Source organism: Cynocephalus volans, chromosome 15 (genome assembly GCF_027409185.1).
Source record: "Cynocephalus volans isolate mCynVol1 chromosome 15, mCynVol1.pri, whole genome shotgun sequence".
In the NCBI taxonomy this organism is placed as follows: Eukaryota; Metazoa; Chordata; class Mammalia; order Dermoptera; family Cynocephalidae; genus Cynocephalus; species Cynocephalus volans.
The window spans coordinates 23239475-23263344 of NC_084474.1; the positions used below are offsets into that span (position 1 = coordinate 23239475).

The window sequence follows — 23870 nt, forward strand, 5'->3', positions numbered from 1 at the left end:
CTTCCTGTTAACTTTGGGACCTGTAACTGTTCCCTAAATGGCCAGCTGTCTTGAATCTAGCTAGCTCACAGTAGAATGCGTTTTCATAAGGTAAACCCAAAAGTTGCTTATAATAAACCACATATATAAAAAATCTTCAAAGAGAAGCTCAATATTGCAGTGTAGATGTCTAGTTTCCAGGTAAATTTAGTAAAGAGGATTATTATGTTCAACATGGATAATATTATAATCCAGAAATAAGTTAAAACTATTCCAGCACTTAAAAAAAAAATTAGCAGCACTGCACACATACAGCATGTAGAATACAGAATTACAGACAAATAATAGTTTTAATTTTAATAAATATACAAATAGCATAGTATATATCCTTGATCCACTGGTATGCATTTTCCTCTATATTTTAAGGTTTCCCTCTCTTTAGAAAGACCCAACCCTGGGTACAGAGTAAAGGATGGATCAAAGGACAGAAATCCTTAAAGTAAGGACAATGGCTAATAATCCCTGACAGTGGTGATAAAAGTCTGGATCAAGAAGGGTAAGATATAAGAAGGACAGAGAGAGGAGATATACATGACAGCTATTTTAGGATGCAAAAAATACATGGGACTTAACGACGGACTAGATTTAAGCAATGAAAGAGCACAAAGAAAAAAATTTTTCAACAGGGAAATTAACAGTGAGATTAGGCTAAAAGTAATGAGGTTCACAGAAAAAGTGGGTGGAGGAGTTGCAGGCAGAGAAAATTCTAGCATCAATGAATTTAATACACTTATTCAGGATTTGCAATCAGAACATTTAGAAACTATTTTGATTTCAGCATGCATGTAAGTTTTCATGTCATTGTGAAAAACAGTCTTATTTTCAGTTATATACAAAGGAAAGGGCACATTATAGTCTTTTCAATGCTTCAGTACCTCTGAAGGTTTAAAACCCTCTTGCAGAGCTGCTTAAGTGTAGGTATCTCTGCCAAGTCCGAGATTACGGTAGGTGAATGGGTTCATGGCATAAGTCACAGGTATCCTGATCCAAGGACACTTCACAAGGAAGTAGAGGTGTGGAAGAACAACTTTGCCTCCATATAAACAATCTCTATATCTTCAACTAATCACCTAGGGGAAATGAAATGCCCCACAAGGAAGAAACCTTAATTAAGATTCATAGCTGGAAAGAAAAGAGTGATAGTCCTACTTCCCACTGGTCATGAAGTCCCAAGCAGCTCAGACTATACAGTGCATAAGTTCAAGCCTAGGGTTAAATTAAGGAAAAGATTTATAAGCTAACTCCTGCAGAGAACAAGTTCAGGCAAACTTGTAGGACAACCGAAAAGTCAGCAAAAGAAGAGAAGGCTTGAAGACAGCTAACAGGTTTCAGTCTTAGCAGGAGCACATACTCACTCCCTGATTTCATTTCACAAAACACATTTGATTAAGATTTTTAAAGAATTCTTAGCTGTGTGATAAGCAGAACCTATTAAACCAGTAGGAAAGAATTCCCTTTTTCTCTATTAAAAAAAAAATCCTCCAAATTACATTGCTATTTGGCTTAAAAAGAGATATTCTTGTTTTGTAATAACTAAGAACCAACTCTACAGTGACAGTCAATTTTCAATAAAAACCTTACGTCTTAGACATTTGTCGCCTTTTGTAAACAATTAGCACAATGAGATCAAGAAGACAATCTGTTGCTTTTAAAACTGAGCTGCCTCCAACATTCAAGATACCATACTACAAAGGCTCCACATCAGTAGATCAGGATATAAGTGTAGATCCTCAAAGCCATAATCCTCAAGTCTAGTACTGCTTCATACTGTTTTGAACCATTCTTTGTCATTGTTTCATTTGTTATCCAATCTGAGCATCTTTGTTTCTTAAAAGGACTACTTAACCCAGTTATTTTCATTATTACCATTGATAAGTTTGGTCTTCTTTCATCTTGTCCTGTGCATTTTACATTATCTGCCCCCAGTTTCCTAATGATTTAGAAGGTATACATCTTATCTTAATTCCATTAGAGACACTTTCAACAATTTGATCATTTCCAATGTCCCTCCTCCACCAAAAAGTCCCATTATGTCACCTATTTAAAACTTCCAACATCTTATAAGAATCATATTTTTTAAATCCCCTATTTCACTAAATTCAGTGAAACTTAGGAGGTATCTTGGAGATTCCACATACAATTGTACTCTTCTTTATACTAATATCAATATACAGACAACTATTTTACTCATTTCCCTTATTCAATAGTCAATCCTTGTTTACTGCAACATTTAAAAAATATTTTTATTTAAGTTTGTCAATGAGTAATACATTCACATGAATAAAGATTCAAAAGGTCTACAACAAAAACTTTCTTTCCCCTCCCATGTCATCAAGCCACCCAGTTTTCCTTCTGGAAGCAACCAATGTTACTAGTTTGTTCTGCACTGTTACAGAAAGAACTACATGTTGAATCATCCTTGCTTCCGTCCCTGAAACCAATCCACTAAGGCTGGAGTATTCTTCTTTTATGCTGTTAGAATTCTTCTTGCTAATATTTTTTAAAGATTTTTATTGACATTTACAGTAAGAATATTATACTTGCTTCAAAAAGTTATATTTGCTCTATAACGTAACTTTGAATGGCTCCTTTTTTGTCATCTGAAAGAGTTTAAAGACCTTTGAAACTAATTATCAGTCTTTCAAAGATCTTGCCGAATCTGCCTGTAAAATCTCTGGCCCTTGGGCTTTTAGAGAGGTAACTCTTATGCAACTTTCTCTAACATGTTCTCAGGACTCCTTTACACTCTTAAAAATTATTACATCTACACAATGGAATACTACTCAGCTATAAAAACGAATGAAATACTGCCATTTGCAACAACATGGATGGACCTTGAGAGAATTATATTAAGTGAAACAAGTCAGACACAGAAAGAGAAATACCACATGTTCTCACTTATTGGTGGGAGCTAAAAATTAATATATAAATTCACACACACACACACACACACAGACACACACACACACACACACACAAACGGGGAGGGGAAGAAGATATAACAACCACAATTATTTGAAGTTGATACAACAAGCAAACAGAAAGGACATTGTTGGGGGGGAGGGGGGGAGGGAGAAGGGAGGGAGGTTTTGGTGATGGGGAGCAATAATCAGCCACAATGTATATCGACAAAATAAAATTAAAAAAAAAAAAAAAAAAAAAAAAGGCTCTCCCTGGGGGACGGGGGATTAATGAGAGAGTTCTCGCTCTGTTAGTTCCCATGAGAGCTGGTTGTTTAGAAGACCCTGGCACCTCCTCTCTCTCTCTCTCTTGCTTCCTTTCGCCATGTGATCTGCTTGTACCCGCCAGCTGCCTGCCACTTTCTGCCATGAGTAGAAGCAGCCTGAGGCCTGTGCCAGATGCAGCTGTCCCAGAATCGTAAGCCAAATAAACCTCATTTCCTTATAAATAAAAAAAATAAAATAAAATAAATTATTGACTATCACAAAGAACTTTTAGTTTATGTGAGGTAAAGCTATCAACACTTATCACAACAGAAATTTTAACATTTAATTTTATTATTTAAATATTTAATTTTAAAAATATAAAATAGTTTATTTTGAAAAAATATTTAAATATTAAATATTATAATTTAAATTTAATTTAAAATGTAAAATATTTATTATTTTACTTAAAAATAATAAACTCATAACATGTTAACATGAGCAACATATTTTTATTGAAAAAGCTATATTTTTCAAAACAAAGAAAAATTTAATGAATAGAATGGCACTGTTTTACAGTTTTACAAATCTCTTTTATGTCCAGCTACTTCTTATATCTGCTAATACATTCAATATGTTGAGATATCGCACATCATGTAGTCTCAGGAAACTCCACTGTACCCTTGAGAGAGAATAAGAGTGGAAAAGGCAAATAACGTCTTAGGATTATAATGCAAATAGTTTTAACTTCACAGATCCCTAAAAGGGTCTTTTTGTTTGTTTGTTTTATTGTAACATAGTTGATTATACATATCTGTAAGTACAGAGTTAAATATCAATACCTGTGTGCAACAAGTGATGTTCAAATCAGAATAATTAGTATATTCAACATTACACAATGTAATCGTTCTTCGTGACCCTTTATCAATTCCTCCTTGCCCCCCTCCCCCTTTTGCACCTCTGGTAACCTCAGTTCTGTTCTCTTCTTTTGAAAGTTCAACGTATTATTGTGATTGTTGTATCTTTCTTTCACCTAAGAGGCTCTTGAGGACCCAGACCACACTTTCAGTATTGCTTGTTTAGTTTATCCATATTTTCTATATTGAGTTTTGATAAATTATAATTTTCAAGAAAATTTTCTGGATCATACATGTATTCAAATATATTTTTAAAGTCAAGGAAAGTAGTCTATTTTGATTCTTTACTTTCCTCTGTATCTGTGGGGTTTTCCCCCCTTATTTGTTATTTTGAATATGCACATTAGCTCCATTTAATCCTTTATCTACTTTATTGTAAACAACCAGCTCTTAGTTTATTTAGGTAGTTCTATTCTTATTTTAGATTTCTAATTCATTAATTTCTGTTTTTTATAATTACTATTTGCTTTCTTCACCTTTTCTTAGGTGTATTTTGTAATTCTTTTTCTAATTTTTTGTGTAGGGCCACTTAGTTGACTTATTTCATTCTTTCTCATATGAATATAAGTATTTTTAAGGCTATGAATTTTCCTTAGCATAGCTTTAGCTAAATTTCATATGCTTTCATATATAGTCTTTCATTATCATCTATTTATAGTCTGCCTCCTTGACCCAAGAAAATTTCCAGGTGGCCAGGTCTTTTTTTTCTTGCTTTGCTATTAATTTTAGCTTCTGTGATCCTACTTTCCCTGTCAGCTGCTTCTCTATTTCTTTCCTTTTCTTTGCTGCAAAGCTCACTTAAAGAGTTGTCTGCACTTGCTATATCTAATTCCTGTCTTCTTGTTCTCTCTTAAATCCACTCTAATTTCAGTCTTCCCCTACCACCACCTCCACACTGCTAAATCAATTCTCATTCCTCATCTTATCTGAGTTATCAGCATAATTTGGCAAAATCGACCCACCGAAATTTGACTTTTTCACATATGGTGTGAACAGAAATCAAGATTAATTTTTTCCCCATATGGATATCAGCCTGACTTGGCACCATTTGTCTTCTACCCACGGCATTACCATATTTGTCACAAATCAAATACCCATATTTGTGTGGGTCTACTTCTGTACTACATAATGTGCCATAATTCTATTTGTCAGTATTTGAACTAGTATCACCCTGACTTAATTATTAGTTTTAATAAGTTGTGCTATCTAGGAGACGTAAATTCTATAATTTGGTTGTTTTTCTTATTGGTTGCTCTTGATTTTTTCAATTTTTATATAAGTTTTAGAATCAGCATGTTGATTCTAACACAAAAACCTGCTGGGATTGTCAGTGTGATTTCACTAAACCTATAGGTCAATTTGAGAAAATCAGCATCTTTAAATACTGAATCTTCTAATCCATGAACAACAGTATATACTTTCATTTATTTAGGTCGTCTTTAATTTTTCTCTACAATGTCTTATAGTTTTCTATGAAAGTTGCACATATCTGTAATTAGATTTATCCCTACATATTTGATGTTTTGGAGTGCATATTTAAATTATATATTATCTCAATTTCACCAATGCTGCTTTAAGAAATACAACTACATATTAACGCTGTATCCAGCAAACTTGCTAAATTCACTTATTAATCCTAATAATATTCTAAGTGCATAATGACGTCATCCATAAGTGATCGTTTTACTTTTTATTTTCTAATCCTTATATCTTTCATTTTTTTCTTTCTTGCATTATTGTACTGGCTAGGATCTCCAAAATAATACTGAATAAAAAAGGTGATAAATCACATTCTTGATTTCTCATGTCAGAAAGTTTTAATATTGCACCACTAAATATGATGTTTGCTTTAGGTTTTATAGGTACCCTTTTTCAGATTACTTAAATTTTTCTCTGTTTCTAGCTTGCTCAGAATTTTGACAAAGAACAACTGTTGGATTTTATCAAATGCTTTTTTTTAGCATTTGGTCATATTGGCATTTAGCATATTGGTCTATCCATAATTTTTCTCTTATTCTATTAATGTAGTGAACAAAATTGATTTTTCAATGTTAATCCAACCTTACATTCCTGGAAAAATACAAATTGCGTCAAAATATACTATTCTTCCCACATATTACAGATTTAATTTGATAAGATGTTATTTAGGATGTCTCATCTATATTCATGGTGATTTGGCTATAATTTTCTGTTTTTGTCATATCCTTGTCAGACTGTACTATCAAGACTATACTGGCCTTACATAATAAATTGTGAAGTATGTCTTTTTTCTCCTATTCTCAAGAAGAGTCTGTGGGTGACATTTCAGTTTGATAGTTATGTATTTTTTCTAGCACATCGCAGCTATCTTTTCTTTGTCTTCTAGCTTCTTGGTTTCTGCTGACAATGAAAAAGAATCTGTTTCTGGCAATCTCATAATTGCTCCTTTGAAGGTAATATTTTTTCTTCTCTCACTACTTTTAATATTTTCTCTTTAATTTTGGTTTTCACAGTTATACTATGGTATACCTAGGTATGGTTTTCTTTTAATGTTACTCAGCTTGAGATTTGTAATGCTTCTTGAATCTGTGCTTCAATGACCTTCATCAAATTTTAAAGATTTCTTAGCCATTATCTCTCCAAAGACTATTTCTGCTACATTCTCCCGCTCCTCTCTTTCTAGGAACCTAGTAACTTTTTCAACACATTTTATGCCATATTAAAGACGGAAGATTAAAAACTTTTTGACCTTTCTGTCTTTGACAGCTTGGGTCTGTCTCCATGAACCTGAGCAAGCTGTGGGACCTGGATGATCAACAGAATATGGAAATGTGATACTAAGTCAGAATCTGGACCCAGACCTTCCAAGACTAGGACTTCCCATGCTTCCTCTCTCTTGAAATGCTTACTCTGGGAGAAGGCAGCTACCATGTAAGAAGTCCAGCTACTCTGAGGCTGCCATTTATGGAAATAGAAATGCTGGTCAGCCCCAGAAATTCCAGTCTTCCCAGCACTGGCACCAGATCTAAGAGTGCAGAAGCCATCCTGGAGGTTCCAGCCCCAAGATATGACATGAGGAGAACTAAGGCTCTGGACAATACAGACCCAGTGGAGCTATCCCAACCATCTCTAGCTGTTCAAACCATCCCAACTAAAGACTAAGGCATTGTAAAGCTCAGACAACCCAAATCTGATGTACCCTGACTGAATTACTGACTATAGGAATCCATGAGCATATAAAAAGGTGGTTGTTTTATGTCATTAAGTTTTGGTGTCATTCATCACTAATGGGAGAGGTAATCCTCCATGAGGGCCTTGCGTGTCCCTGCACATTCTTACTGGGTGTGCCAAGAATGCAAAGCCTTTACCCATCTTTATCTGGGCCATTTTTCAGGGTTGTGTTTACAACAAGCAACCTTGAGGGATGAGTAACATCTCTCTCCAGCAGGTAGCTAAAGGTACTACAGTCACAGTTCACTTTAATGAAATCAGTGATTGAGCTATTTCAAAGATGGGATTTATTTCTAAGGTGTGGCATTTTGGGGTTCCAACCTAAGTACGGGGGTTTTACCAGCACCAACCCCCCAACCATGGTGAGCACTAAACATCTGCTTTTGTTTCTCTTGCCTTAAGTCCATCAAAAGCTCTGCTCAGCTTCTCATCAATCTTTCCCAGACTCAAGGGAAAGTGGCCTAAATGCTAGGCTTACCCCTCTGCCTTAATAGCATTGTTTTATATTTTGTCTAGTTTCTCTCATTTTTTTTAAGTTCAGGTGTTAATCCAAATTACTTTATCCAACATTACCAAAAGTGGAACTCCACCAAGAACAGATTTAATGTGTTTAACATTTAAGACGTTGTTTTTTCCCTTTCCCTTCCTTACAGGCCAGACCCACAGAGAATGTTTCTTTTTAAAATATGCATTCCACCAAGTATCTTTAAAGGCGATGTATTTTTTCAAATAAACCAAAAGGATAACACCTTGTTAAACCAATGAAATACTTTTATAAGATATCATTTGCACAAAAATATTTTATTTGGAATAGTGAAGGCAAACCACTTAAGATAAAACAACTTTTTTAAAAATGTATTTTTAAAAAAGGAAAACGTGTACCAAAGTAATTTCACATTTCAATTAGAAAAAAGAAAAGCTTTATCAGCTTTCATATTTCAATACCTTCCTCTTCTAATTGTCTATTAACATTATCTAGAAATAGTGTCATTTATCATGATCTAGTTTTCTGTGATATTGTTTTTTGGCAGCTGGATCGAATCCCAGACCTTGGTGTTTCCAGCATTATGCTCTAACCAACTGAGCTAACCAGCCAGCCCTAGTATTTTTTAAAATTCCAAACATGATATGGTTTTTTCTTGTATTCTTTTTCCCTTGGAAAACTACATAATTTTGTGAGGACTTAAAGTTTAATGAAAGTCTGAAAGAAACATTATGACTGCCAACTTACAGTGAAAAATACGAAAATCAATATACGGATGAGAACCTCTTCTTTCAGATTCAAATCCTGCTCGGCTCCTTACGCGTACATCTCCTGGAGAGAATCAAGTATACAACATAAATTCAGAAGGCTGTCATTTGAGAAGAACCTCCCATATGTGTCAGAGGTCCATGTGGTCGTACTCCATAAGTAATGGCCTACTCATGATATATATGGAACAAGATGTTAAGAGCTGAATTATTTGATTGTAGGCTAGGTGAGAAGAATTTTTTAAATCTACCTTTATAATAATAATAATTTAAATCTATATTTTAAAGTAATCCTTCTGAAAGATGACTTAAGTGTATGATAATCCAACCTAACATATTACTATTCACATGCAGTTAAAAAAAAGAAAAAAAAAGCCACTAAGAAACAGAAATCTGTTTTACAGGAAACAGAAAATCCTCAGCACAAAGCTTTAAAAAGCCACAGCCATCAGCAAATATTTATTAAGCATCTACTCTGTGTCTAGCACTATACTGTGGGCTAAAAGGAATATGAAAAACAGAAAATACATTACCCATTATCAAGTAGCTTACAATTTCAGAATGTGTAAAAAATTAAAATGTTAAAGACTTCGCTTTAAGTGTCTAATTTGATCAATCTCCTCTTTTCTTATTGACAGTGGATATATACCCAAGGCTTTCAGCTGGGTCTTAATATACCCAAGGCTTTCATCTCGGTCTTAAACTTTGGTCTTTATAAGCTCAGTTGTTCCTACACATACCCACATGACTTTCACATTTATTTCTTCATATAGCAACATAACCATAGCAACCATGTACCAGGAACTCTTTTTGTGTCTTACAAGCTGCTGTAGATTGACTGAACTGTGTCTCTCAAGGTTCAAGTATTGGAAGCTTAATTCCCACTGTAACTGCTGAGGGTGGAAAATCTTATTAGGGAATTGAAAGGTGGGGCCTTGAAGAGGTGATTACATTGTAGGAGTATGCTGTAGTGAATGGATTAATAATGGTGGTCATGGGCGTGGTTCTGAGGGCTTTAAAAGAAAAACACATTAAGAGGTTAGTCTCTCTCTGCTCCACCATTTTTGCAATGTGATATGGTGCCATCACCGACACCACCACCAAGACCCTCACCAGATGTGTTCCCTGGACTTTGGACCTTCCAGCCTCAGAAACTATAAGCAATAAATTTCATTTTCTTTGTAAATTACCCAGTTCCAGGTATTTTGATATAAACAACAGAAACAGACTAATACACGGTCTTATTTTATTTAATTCTCTAATCAACCCTAAGAGATAGGAATCTTATTCCCATTTTACAGATGCAGAAACAGATTTTGAGAAGTTAAATAGCAAGCCTCATGCCACAAAGCTAGAGCAAAGGGCGAGCCAGGATTTACACCTAGCTCCGTGGGTTCCAAAGACAGCTCTTCCTCCACTACACTTTCACAGCCTCCATTTTCATAGCCTGTCAGGAGGCTTCAGCCCCTAGCCCTGAGCTCTTGCAGTTCTGCTGGCCTAGCAGGCTCTCCCGCTTACTCTTTATTTCTCTAAGTAAGACCATCATTTCCCTCAAGGCTCATTTCACCTACCATGACTCCATCCTACAAAGACTAATCACCTCTTTCCTGTGGTGATTCCTTCACTGCAACACATGTTTACTGAGACCCACTACATGTCAGGCACTGGAAACAGCAGTGGGCAAAATACATACAGGGCCTGTCCTCATGAAGCCTATCGTTCTGTGAGAGAGACAAATAATATATACATACTTCATTCTATGGAAGATGTAACAAGTTCCATGGAGGAAAGTAAAATAAGGTAAGAGCAGCAGGGAAGGAGGAATGGGGCAGGCTGACTCACTGGTGTGGTCAGAAAGGGCCTCACTGCAAAGGAGGCATCTGGGCGGGACTGGGAGGAAGGGAGGCAGTGAGCCACGGCTATGGGGACGAAGAGGTTCCCAGGCATAAGAAGAGCAAGTATAAACACCCTCAGGTGACAGCATGCTCAGCACGTCCAAGGGCAAGCGGAGGCCAGCATGGCAGGAGTGAGGTGAGTGAGGGGACCTGGTGGGAGGTGAGGCCAGAGAGGCAGTAGGGCCAGACAATGCTGGGCCTTTGTGGCCATTATAACAGCTTTGGCTGTTACTCTGAGTAAGAGAAAAAACTACTGGAGGTTTCTGAAGAGAGGAATGAGAAGATGCAACTTATGTCTGAAAAGGTTCACTTGGATGCGTAGACTAGGATTGAGTAGGAGAGACACATGGGGAGACCAGTTGAGAAGAGAGTGCAATAAACCAGGCAACATCTAGGGCTTAGTTTGGGGATGTAACAGCATCAGGGTGGTGAGATTCCAGGTGTGTTTTGAAGGTATTGGCCAACAGGATTTGTTGATGAATTAGACGTGGAGTGTTGAACAAACAAGAGTTAAGAATGACTCTAAAGTTTCTGACCGACAACGGGAAGAATGGAGCTACACTTATTGAGAGGACAAAAGACTACAAAATAAGCAGGTGTGGGGAACACGTATCTTCTGTTTTAGACATGTTAAGTGTAAGGTATCCATATTGCACCCACATGGACATGTTCTAAACAGTTAAATAAAATATGGTCTAAAGCTCTATTTTAAGGATAGCAGAATCCTGAACATGTCTGGAGAGAGAGACGGAGACAGTAATGAGAAAAAGGCTGAAATTCATGAGGGAAAAATATGTACTAGAGTAGAATAGGATTGAGGCAGGTGAGCTACACAAGATAAGTAAAAGAGGAAAAAAAGGAATAAAAGCAAAAACAGGACATTGGGAACCACATAGCCTTAAGAGTATGAAAAGAAATTAGTGAGGGAGACAAAGAACAAATAGACACAGATGAGGAATACGATGGCTCCACACCACAGAGTTGAGGGAGGAATTCTCAGCGTGAAGACAGAAGCCACGGGAGACTCTGCTAAGAAAAGATGAGCAAATTCGCCTACGAGAACCTCAACAGTGCACGTTCAAAAGTATGAATTAAAGTGTAAGGAATTAAGAAATGTGTGGATGAAGAGATAAATCTGGCACAGAGAGAAAGAAAGAAAATCATACATATACGGAGATACCTAAATTCATTTTACTTTACGGAACTGAGTAATAACATCAAAAATGTAATGCACTAGAAGACGACAAATAGTTTTCCTCACCAAGCCAACTGAGAACAAAACACAGCCAGTGACAGGACTATCTGATCAGGCATTTCATGGCCTCATGGGCATTCATCTCCAGTATTTAGCAACTCTACAAATCTAAGACTACTTTCTATGAAGAATGTTCAAGATTCTTCACAGTACACAATTTAAATTGTGCACTAATAGACAGTGTCCCAGTTATTAAGCCAGAAATTTCTCAATTACCTATAACTCTAAAATGCCTCCCTTTATTCATATCACATTCAATACTGATGTGATTTCTAGACTCTAAACCTGAATGTGATAGATTATTTCTACTATGAACAGTGATGAAAAGCTACACAATGAAAGACACCTCAACCTTAAATAACAATACGAGGGTACTTCAAAAAGTTGAAGGAAAGATTCATATTGTCTTTTAATTCTGATTTTCAATGAACTTTTTGAAGTACTCTTGTATATGATAATAAAATTAACTGATATTTGTACAAAATAAATAATGCTTACCTAGCATACGAATGTACAATGCAGTCTGATCAGAACTGTCATAGGAAATAGCTCCACGCCTCTAGAAAAAAAAACATACACATTTTAATACATGACGATTAAATGTAATATAAAATTTGATCAGTCAATTCAACAGTAAACATGTGTTTGTTATTTACTGTGGCACACTGTGCAAGAGAAGCTGGACATACAAAATGAAACTCAATATGGTACCTGCTCGTAAAATCCGCAGTTGCTGGGGAGACAAATAATTATAATACAATACGGGTAAGAACTACTCTAAAAGTGGACACAAAATGAGTAGCATGCAGTAGTGGCATTAATAGGAGTTGCCAAATGGAAAAGCAAAGAAAAGAGCAGTCCCCTGGTTTTCCTGCTGCATCCCATGGCCACCAGTCCACTCTTCACATAGAAGCAAGAGTGAGCATTTCAGCTACTGCTCCATGTCCCCCCATGGCTCTCCACTGCACCTCGAATAAACTATAAACTGCAAGCTCTGCTTCCCAAAGCACTCCATGATCTGCCTAGTTCTCTGTCCTCTTGTGCTACCACCTCCACTCACCACAATGATGCAGCCACGCTGGCCTCCTTGCTTTTCCTAAACCATGCCAAACACACAGCCTTCATGCTTGTTGTCCCCTATCCTGGGTCACTGCATCACTGTTCCCTTCTCATCTCTCAGGTGAAATGTCATCTCTTTATTCCCTGACTACCAAATCTAAAGCCACCTGAGAGTCACCCTATTCCACAGCTCCCTACCTCAGTCTTCCATGTAGCACTTAGCTGACGTTATCTTGTTTGCTTGTTACTAAAATAAAAGAGCAAGAAACTTGTCTGTCTTACTCACCACTGCACTCTTGGCCCCTAAAAGAGGACCTATTGTTTAGCAATTCTAAATAAATATTTGGTAAATAAATGACTGAATGAATTTATTGCAAATAACTAATGAATAATAATTTATAAATAAACTCATGAATAAAGTAATGACTAACAGAATTGATATAAATGAAGGCAGATTTAAAAATCTGGAACATAAAATTGACCAAACCTCCTGTTAGAATCTAAGCTCTGTAGAGGCAGGGACTTCGTTTACTGCTGGGTCCCCAGATCTATAATAAATCCCAATATTTAGAACAGTGCCTAGCATACTGGAAGTGATCAATAAAATTTGTTGAATTAACAGGCAAAAAATTTTAAGAAGTAGTAATAAATGGAGCTAGCACAATGAGATATTAGTATATAGTGTGACACTGCAAAGAAATACAGAAAATAGTCAATAGAGAATCTAGAAGCAAATCCAAGAATATATAATAATTATGTATATGAAACATATAGGACTTAAAATCTGTGGAGAAAATATTGATTATTTAATAAATAATGTTGGATTAAGTGCTTGCTATCTAGAAAAACATAAGGCTATATTACTGTCTTCCTACTCCAGAATAAATTACACAAGGGACAAAGATTTCAACGTAAAAAATTAAAGCATGAAAATATTAGAAGAAAACAGGACTGGATATTTTTTTTAAATCTTAAATAGGAAAAGCCTATTTAACTGTTCAATAAAATCCAGAAGTCATGAAACATTGATAAATTTGGCCACTTAAAAGTTAAATTATAACGGTAAAATATATCAGAAACAAAGGTAAAAGACAAACCGCAAATTTTAAAAAAATGAGTTCAACAGATATGACAAAGGGCTAATTTTTCTCTATTATACGTAAAAATGAAGAAAAAAAAGTGCCTTACAAATCAGTTAGAAAAAAGATGAATAATATTCTAGAAAAAGATAGGATATAAAAAAAATGAACACAAGAAAAGATGCTCAACTTCTTTAACAAAAGAAATACTAAAGCAATGAGATCAGTCTTAACACATCATATTAAAGATCTTTCCTCATAAAACTCTGGCATGGGATTTACAGCCCCTCAGCATATACCTACAAATGTTAAGGAAAAACAATAAAGGTTTTTACTATTATTAGTGATAGAGTTTGACTGTGTTGTCCCCCCCAAAACTTATGTGGAAATCTGACCCCCCATGTGGCAGTGTTGGGAGCTGTTTGAGTCATGGGGGCAGATCCCTCGTGAATAGATTAATGCTCTCCCTGGGTGTGGGGTAATGAGTGAGTTCTTATTCTCTTAGTTCCCGTGAAAGTAGGTTGTTTAAAAGACCCTGGCACCTCCTCTCTCTTTCTTGCTTCCTCTCGCCATATGACTTACTTGTACCCACTGGCTGCCTGTCACTTTCCACCATGAGTAGAAGCAGCCTGAGGCCCACACCAGATGCAGCTGTCCCAGAATCATAAGCAAATAAACCTCTGTTCTTTATAAATTACCCAGTCTCAGATATTGTGTAGAAACACAAAAATGGACTAATTCAATTACAAAGAAAATTTTCTTTATTTAAGGCCCACATTTGGATTTAGTACAAAAAACAACTCCTCAAAACACTGTTATTATATCCTTATGTATATCATTCAAGAGAAAAATATCTTATGTGACTTAATGTATCCTTTAAAAAAACAGCTCATGCAATCTAAGAGAAACAAAAATTTCAAACAAAAAATTGTCTCCAAGGAGACTGAGGGACGCAGAGGTAGGAGAGGAACTTTTCAACGTATTTCTTCATATCTTTTGTAGTGTGTATAGTTATTATATCTAGTGGATTGAATGCTTTTTTCCCTTCCCTTGATAATCTCTTTCTTCTGTATTAATCTACTTAGCAAACAGTCACTGGGCTACAGCATTAAATTGTTCTCCTGAAAATGCTCTCTGCTTCTCTACCACATTTCCCAAAGCTTTACCCTCTGCTTTCCTTTTAAATTCTGGCTTTGTGTCATGCCTTTGCTGCCATAACTCAGGGTAGGCTGTTGCAACGCAGCTTCCTTAATGCTTGACTGCTTAGAAGTTTCTTCCACCAAATACCCTGGGTCAGCACCGTGAAGTTCCACATTCTGTAAAACTTTGGGGCATGAACAGAATATAGCCAAGTTCCTTGCCAGTTCATAGCAAGGGTGATCTTTACCCCAGTTTCCAATAAGTCCCTTCTCATTTACATCTGAAATCTTCTCAGAATGGCCTTTTCTGTCCATATTTCTATAAGCATTCTGCTCACTGCCACTTAACCAATTCCTAAGGCATTCCAAACTTCCCCTAGTTTTCTTATCTTCTAAACTCATACCAGCAGCTAGGCTTTTTCTAGTCTGTTCCTTCAAATTCTTCCAGCTTCTCCTGAATACCCAGTTCCAAAGCTGCTTCCACACTTTCAAGTATTTGTTATAAGCAACACCCCACTTCTCTGGTACCAATTTTCTGTATTAGTCTGTTTCTGTTGCTTATAATAAAATGCTTGAAACTGGGTGATTTATAAGAAAATGAAATTTATTGCTTATAGTTTTAGAGGCTGGGCAGTCCAAAGTCCAGGGTACAAATCTGGTGAGGGTCTTCTTCGGTGGTGATTTCAGTGACACAAGGTCTCACATTGTGAAAATGGCAGAGCAGAGGGAGAGAGACTATCATGTGTTCTCCCTTCAAAGCTCCCAGAACCATGCCCATACCATTATCAATCTATTTATTAGGGCATGGTCATCAGAATCCAATCCAAAAATGCCTTGAAGGCATTTCAGAGATCTTGGAGGCTGTGTCTTCCATTACAGTCTCAGAGGCCTAGAGAGACAGAATAGTCTTGGAGAACAGACCCACAGCACCCTCAATAGGCTCACTGCCCAGGGACACCTTGGGATGCTGGTGCTCGTAGCAGCACCCTGGTTGCTTTGGCTGTTCCAACCATGGCGAAGTTGGCCCCAGGTGTGACTGGACCTGCAGCTTTGGAAGATACAAGCCAGAAGCCTTGGCAGTGTCCACGTGGTGCTAAGTCTGTATGCTTGCAGAATGCCAGAGCTGTGAAGGCTTGAGAGCCTCCACCCCATTTTCAAAGAATGTACAGAACAACATGGGGACTCAGGAAGAGATCTGCTGCAAGGGTAGATTCATCGCATAGAGCCTTCACTGGAGCAATGCCAAGCACAAACTTGGAGTCAGAGTTGCAGCAGAGAAACCCCATCAGCACCATTCCTAGTGGAGCCATGAGAGCGGGACCACCATGGAGACCCCAGGATTATAGAGCTACCAGCGTGCAATGCCAGCCTGGGAGAGCTGATGCATGGCCTCAGACTAGGAAAGCCACAGAAGCAGAGCTTCCTGATGACTCAGGGACCCAACCTCCACACCAGTGTGCAGAGGATGTTGATCATGGAGGGAGTCAAGGTACATGATTTGGACTTGTTTGGGACCTGTTACCTCTTTCTTTTGGCCTATTTCTCCCTTTCTGAATGGGAATATGTACCCTAGGCTTGTCCCACCATTGTATCTCAGCAGTAGATAACTTGTTTTGATTTCACAGATAGGATCTTGAACTTCAGACTTTTGAGTTGAAACAAGTTAAGACTTTGGGGATGAAATGAATGTATGTGAAAAGGACATGAGTTTTGTGGGGCCAGGGGCCAAATACAGTGGAATGAACGGGCCTCCCCCAAAGTCATTAAAGCTTAATCCCCATTGTAACTGTTGAGGGTAGGAAATCGTATTATGGTAGTTGAAGAGTGGGGCCTTGAAGAGGTGACTGGATTCCGATGACCATGCCCCAATGAATGGATTTATAATGGTGGTCATGGTTGTGGTTCTGGGGACCTTGAAGGGAGAGCATGTGAGAGTCTCTCTCATTCTCTGCTCTGCCATTTTCACAATATGAAACCAAAGAAGGTCCTCATCAGACGTGTTCCCTGGACTTTGGACTTCCCAACCTCTGAAACTGTAAGCAATAAATTTCATTTTCTTATAAATCACCCAGTTCCAGGTATTTTGTTGTAAGCAATGGAAACACTAATATATCATATATTCACAAAATAAATAAAATTAAAAAGTAGAAATCTACTACACAAAAAAACCTGCAAAGGAAAGCATGATCTCAAATTGCAAGGGACTAAATCATACAGACTATATCCCTGACATTGTGCTTAAAGTATCTTCCACCAACAGAATATCCTATGGAAGCCTCCTGCAGTATTTCACGGTAAATTCTTCATTCTGGAGCCAACAGCCACTGTAAACACTTGGTGTTAAAAGACACCACTCAAACCTGCTGTTCCAATCCCCTCCCCAAGATATTTTAGTTATTAGATTACAGGCCTCTCCTTAATACTACCATTCTAGGGGTAAATCTAGTAGCCTAGAAAGGGCTTATGTAGAGATAAATATTTCTATCAGCTAAAACCTATCAATGAAACTACAGATATCACTATGTAACAGCTTGTCATGGTCAATGTCAATCAACCTGCTAGTGTCCAATAACAACATGGAAAAATAGCTTGTTAAAACCAATTTTAAGCTGTTATCTCTAACAGTCCTCTTAGGATAGTGATTGCATTATTATTTTTTTGTAATGTAGGAAGTTTATTTACTAAGACTGTTTCAGGGAACCCTAAGCATTTTTAATTGTTGAGCTTTTCCCTTCTCCACTTGAGAAACTGTTTTAGAAACTCTATGTTCCACTGCAAACTCTGGCCCCTGCCATTTACCCTACTTGCTTCCTGGGCCTGCCCTCTATAAGATAACAGCAGTCTCACCCCACCCCACAGGGGCCAGAAGAAAATTAGGCTCCTAAAGTGACCAATGGACTGTGTCCCACAATTAGCCAATCCAAATTAGCAGGACAGCATCCCTCATTTACATAAGAGGACCTGAATGGGAACCTGGGAGGGGAAAGGGCAGGCATTTAGGCTACATAAGGGGGTCTTTTCCTTTGTTCATTCTGGGAGACACTGGCTTAGGAGTTCTTGCTCCCCAGTGCTCTCCTTGCTTGCAAGCAAAAAGAGGCGCTGTAACACTGAACAAAGAGCTGCAACACTAAAATAAAGAGCTATAAAACTACAACACTGATGCTGGTCTTGGATTCCTCTGTGTGTTCGCCCCACAACAAAACAGCCATTAATTAGAAAGGTAAATCTCGTTTATCACTTCACATATTAAGGACTGTGAAAGACTAACATTAGCTGTATGTTAAATAAAATAGTTTTAAGTCAAAAACTAGATTCTCAGATAACTATGGCGTACTAAATCATGTTACACTAATTTATAGAGGCACTAATTTAAAATGGTAGGGTCTGGGTTAATCTTAATAAAAACTTGGCAACAACAGTAGAATGTAATTTTAAATGTATATTAACAAATTACTTAGGAGATGTGCAAATATTCAAGTTATTCTATTCATTAAAAAGTAGTAATTTAAGTAAGGCTGGTCTACAAACACTTAGCTTACATGCTATACTAAACCACAAGACTTAGCTTTTATGAAATAAATCCAAATGAGATAAAAACATTTTTTTAAAGAATGGACTTTAAAATACATATATCTAAACCCACCAACAAATACATCCTGCGTGATAATTCATTCATCTACTTCATTGAGGATTAAAATAAATATTATCAAATTATCTCACTAAAAAATCTAGGTAATCTAAAATAACTGATTCTGGGAAAGTATGCTATAAAATATGAATTGTAACAATAAAAATTTGACTTCCATGTTAGAATCATGTCATTTTAAAAAATAACTATGTGCTTTATACACCAAGACTGCTGCACAGATTTAACATATATTCCTGTAAAGACTATCATTTAAAAAACCATATACTAGTAGTATTTTATTTCTAATAAAACTAGTAAAACTTATTTCATCACAACCCTGTGTCACACTGTCAGTCATAAAACATTCTGAGCTATCATCTACATTCCCACCTCATCTCACCAGTGAATGGAAATAACTGAGAAGCTTCTACTCGTGACTTTTCTAATTTAGCCATCCTGGGAACAGCTTGTAAAGCAAACTAGAATAGGTCAAAACATGGGCGAGGCTGAGCTAATCAGAAACTGACAACCGTAGCAAAAACAAGTTAAACTGTAAGGTTCCAAAGGATCCACTGCCACGCTAACAGGAGTTCTGAGTGCCCTGGTAAAACACTCACTCACTGTGAATCGGGGTGAAGCATTCTTCCACAAAAGATCTGACTTGAAGGTAAATGACAAAAGGTGTAAACATTGTTCTCAATATTAGTTAATACATAACTTTTTAAGACAGACGTGTTTTAAAACCCAGCAAAGATATTAAGTATTATTGCTTTTGTTTTTTTCAAGTTTCCACTAATTGATCTATGGAGTAAAAGCAAGTGTATTTATTTCTTACATGGTAACGTAATAAACACTTGCTAAGCTCCTACTCTGTGCCAGAAAATGTTCTAGGTGGTTTCATACAAAAATCTCAATCCACACAAGACTTCTATAGGGTAGGTTTTATTAGTCCCATTTTACAGATTAGTAAAGTTGATGGTTCAAGGGCTAAAATACAGCACTAAATAAATTTTTTGGTAGCATTACCAAAACACAGTAACAGAGCAAAAAATGAAGCTCAGCCTAAGTTCTGAAACCAGTTTTCTCTGATGTAGCAAAATGAGCTTTTTCAGAGTATATTCATCTTACATATTTTAGAAAAACATGCTGGTGTTTGAGTGCCTAAAGTTGCATTGATCCATCAAATAGTATCTTTACCATTCTTCATCCCTTTAAAAATTTTTTTTTTAAATTAGCATTTATTTTGTTTAAAAATTTAATTTTGGGGGTAGTCATTTAAAAAGTAAAGTCTCTGAAAACATCCACAATTTAGCTAATGTATCATTAATATTAACTTGACCATTAAATAACTTGGCAAGCCAATCCTTTAAAATGAGTAAATAGCTGTCAGTGCAACAAAATTAATTCTTAACTCTTAAAACACAAGGATTTTTTTTAATTTGAGTATTTTTTTCTTTAAGAGATTTCTTCAATCATATTCACTAAGAAAAAAGGACCACTTCAAGTAAAAGACAATTATGTTTATTACATTATGCCTAAATGTGAAATATTACATAGCAGGGATTAAAATTTTACTTAAAAAAGAAAATTAACTTCACAGAAGCTTTATGTTGCTTAGCTAATAGTGATGGCATTATAAATTTTAAGTTAATACTCTTCAGTTTCTTAATACAGAAAGAAAAAAGCTGCATGGTGGATAAAAGATATAGTCATTTTTATACGTGTAGAAAAAATAATTTCAAATAGTGTGATCATAAATATTTCCTATTTTAGTTTTAGACCTCGTCCAGATGGCAAATGGCTAGCTAGCAATCTATCAAGCATTTCAAGTTGAATACTTAGAATTCTACTTCAAAAACAATAGAGAGAACATGATATAGAGGGTGGCTTTTAATTTTAAAAAAGTTTATAATTGTTTAGAAATCCTCAATAATTATACTTTAAATATACAAGCGTGAGTAAACTCTTTTTCTCCAAAAGAAAATGATTAAAATATGTACAACAAAAGTCTAAATTGTTTAATTTTATAATCTTAAAAGTTAAACTTCTTTAATCATAAAAACTTTAAGGGAATGATACTGAGGAAAGATACTTTGATAACAAGGAATGATACCATAAAAAGCCCCTAAGGAGGAATAAAGTGGGATAAGAATAAAAATTACAAGTAGTAAGCCTTTCAGCTGACGGGTAGAACTCATAGCTCTTTTAAGCAGAGAAATAAAAACTGAGGCAGAAGGAGAAGAAAAATCACCTAGCTATTTCATGTATGTAAACTAATGGTTAATGTTACAATCCTAAAAATATGGCCTACCTTAGAGGTGATCCACTTGATAAGAACCAAGGCCAGACACCAGATCAACGTAATTCCCATTGAATCAATCAAAAGCCCACTGCATAATCTCTCCCCTCTACCAGTGAGCAATGAGCAAGGAAGACTTCTTGGGACTCTGATAAATAACCAGCTGACTGGAGGCAGAAGAGAGAGACACTGACTGCCTTGAACCTCAAGCAGCTGCCTTCCAACAATGATCACCTGACTCCTCTGAGAATGCACTACACAGCCAGCCTTCTTACCCAGCGCATGCGGAATGCCACAATCCCAGGGCTGGGGGAGCCCAAGTAATGTCAGCTGAGGGGGTAAAAAATAAACTTTAGTGAAGGCTGACCTAATAGTCTCACAAAATATAGACAAAAAAGGTCTCAGGCTAGCTCCAAACGCTTCTACAATGTTAAAACTAACAGACAGCCTTGAAACAACTTTCAAAAAATGTATAGCAGTACTAAAAATTTCCTCACTCTTTTCACATAGGTCAGTGGCATAATGTCCTGGCATTCAAAAATATTAATGCATTTTACTCTATCTTTTCAACACTTAACATTAAATTGGCTCACTTTTTATTTCCTCTGGAGCTAGGATTACTTTATGAATTTAGAGCTGTCATAAATATTGTCTGTGCTACTTAACATTATAATTCACTCATTTTAGATTTACTGAAAAGACCAGTCTAATAGTGCATTTTCAAATAATTAGAAGTATATTATTTGCAGGCCCTAATTGCAATCTAGCTTATATTTTAATATTTTTGTTAAAAGAGTTCTTGTGGCTGTGAGTGAGCTCTCTAGAAACAAAGTTGCTGAGAAAAAAACCTTTCATGAAACTTTCATTTGAGTATTCAGCAAATATATATTAAGCTGCTGTTATGTACCAGGCCCCATACTAAATGGCAGGGATACAATAATTGAGTAAAAGCAGACATGGCTCCTGCACTTGTAGCGCTTGTAGTTTAGGCAAAGTCTGTATTAACCACATGATGCAAATTAACACAAAGTTGCAACTGTGAGAAGTACAATGAAATAGAGATAGGAACTGCCAACAAAGCCCCAGTCCGACCTAGCTAAGAGATGATGGGCTTCTTTCAAGAGTCTCTGAAATGTCCCTGAGCTGAAAAAGGACAGGGCAAGAACATGAAGAAGATGGGAAGATGTTTCTGTGCAGACAGTAGAGCAGGCATGAGGGCCAAGGGGCAAGACAAAACCAATCATGGCAAGTACAAGAGACAGCAAGACCAGGGAGCTCGAGTGCAGAATGGTGGAGCCAGATGAGGCTGCAGCAGTGGGGAACAGAGGCCAGACCCTGCAGGGTTCTCCCTAGAGGCCATGTGAAAGTGTCCTGTCTACATCCTAAAAGTTACTGCCAATCTGCTGAAGAACTTTTGTAGATTTTACATTTTAAAAAGACCATTTAGGTCAAGTCTAGCTAGGTAGGGTAAGGGCTGGGTGGGCATTTAGGGCATCATTGCAGAGGATCAGGTGAGAGGTGACAACAGCCTGGAATGAAGGAGAAGACTCGGGAGGTGACAGGACTGTGTCATGGACTGCAGTCCATGATGAGACAAAGTATCCTGCATATCAACAGTACAGAAATGATGGTTCTAAAATGTCTGAAAAGAAGCCAAGAGTTTATTTATAAGGAAAGTTAATTCTAGACCCGTCAAAATGAAGCATAAATTAAATTTACAGGCCTAAATCAAAACTTTCCTAAATTGAAACCATTCATAACATATGGCCATAAACTTTTCGCTTCTTGCTACAGAACTAACAAGCTATAATGCAAATCCTTGCACAAATCAAGATAACATTTTCAGAGATTTTTGAGGTCTTTGATTATTCTGTGTTATTCCAGTGAAGTTCCAACAACTCAACTCAACGGATGCCCAGGAATGAGACAGAGCGGCAGAGTGTATCTTAGCCCAATACTCAGGAAAAATGCTGGTGATCATCTTTAAGAGGCCGTGAAGCCTGGGCTAGAGGCTAACACAGGCTTCATGGTCATTCTTTGCCGCTCTGGCCTGGGTTGCACAGTCCAAATCAGCCCACCACCACACTTAGCCCAGGAATACTTCTCTTCTCATATTCAAATTTCCCTTCCAATTAGCTGCTCAAAAAGAGTCAAGTTTTGAGAAGCAAATAAAAGATTGCTATTTTGGGTACAGTACTTAAATATTTTTATAAACGTTCTTTTTGGTTAATGATGAGCTTAAGAACCCGCATTTTATTTTAGTCTAAAAGAGATGGATTGATAGAGGGAGAAGGGAAAGAATCAGAATTGAGACGAAGTAAAAAAGAGACAGTAAGAAAGGCAATCCTCATAGTTCTCTCATTTAAATAAATTTCTGTCCAGATTATTTCCACCATCTCAAAACTTTACTGGGCTTGGAGATGAGAAGCTACATTTATTTTCTAGCTTTACTGCCAATTGCTGAGTGATTCTAGGCAAATCAACACCTCTTTGTGTCTTACTTTCCTCCCTTTCATGGGAGGTAAATGGTATCTATAAAAATAGCTAGTTCATAGTGGGCTCTCAACAAATTTGAGCTGAATCAGAATTAAGTATTTAAGACCTAAAAATGATAATGCCTTAACCACTCTGGCTTCACCTTAACTCTAGGCCTAACGGCAATCACAATAGTCCACAAGGGGAACCTGTGCTGGGCTAGCCAAGTACCCTAAGAAAACTTCTCTGACCCCTGGCAGGACCAGGGGCTTGGCTTTCATCTCTCACACTAGCTATTAGGTTGTATCCCTAAATGGTGCCCCCAGCATCCACTTCTTAAATTTCTCCTATACGTCTGACACTAAAACACACAGATAATCAGGACATGATCCTCCCAGGTCAGAAAATTTCGTATTTAATATAAATATCTATTGAGTTTATGCCTAAAATCATAGTCTTC

General features: G+C 36.8%; 1 protein-coding gene across 3 annotated transcripts in view; it reads right to left on the reverse strand.

Moving 5' to 3' along the window:
* Positions 1–21147, reverse strand: part of PDE7A (phosphodiesterase 7A) — a 64062-nt gene extending 42915 nt beyond the window's left edge. For all 3 annotated transcript variants that reach the window (XR_010021773.1, XR_010021772.1, XM_063079510.1), the window contains exons 1-3: positions 20948–21147; positions 12230–12290; positions 8562–8645 (exon numbers count right to left, since the gene is read on the reverse strand). Coding sequence is in view for 1 of the 3 variants with exons in the window: in XM_063079510.1 (XP_062935580.1) it covers positions 8562–8645; positions 12230–12290; positions 20948–21007 (205 nt within the window). In the remaining 2 variants the exon portion in view is untranslated. The remainder of the gene's footprint in view (positions 1–8561; positions 8646–12229; positions 12291–20947) is intronic.
* Between the last annotated feature and the right edge of the window lie 2723 nt (positions 21148–23870).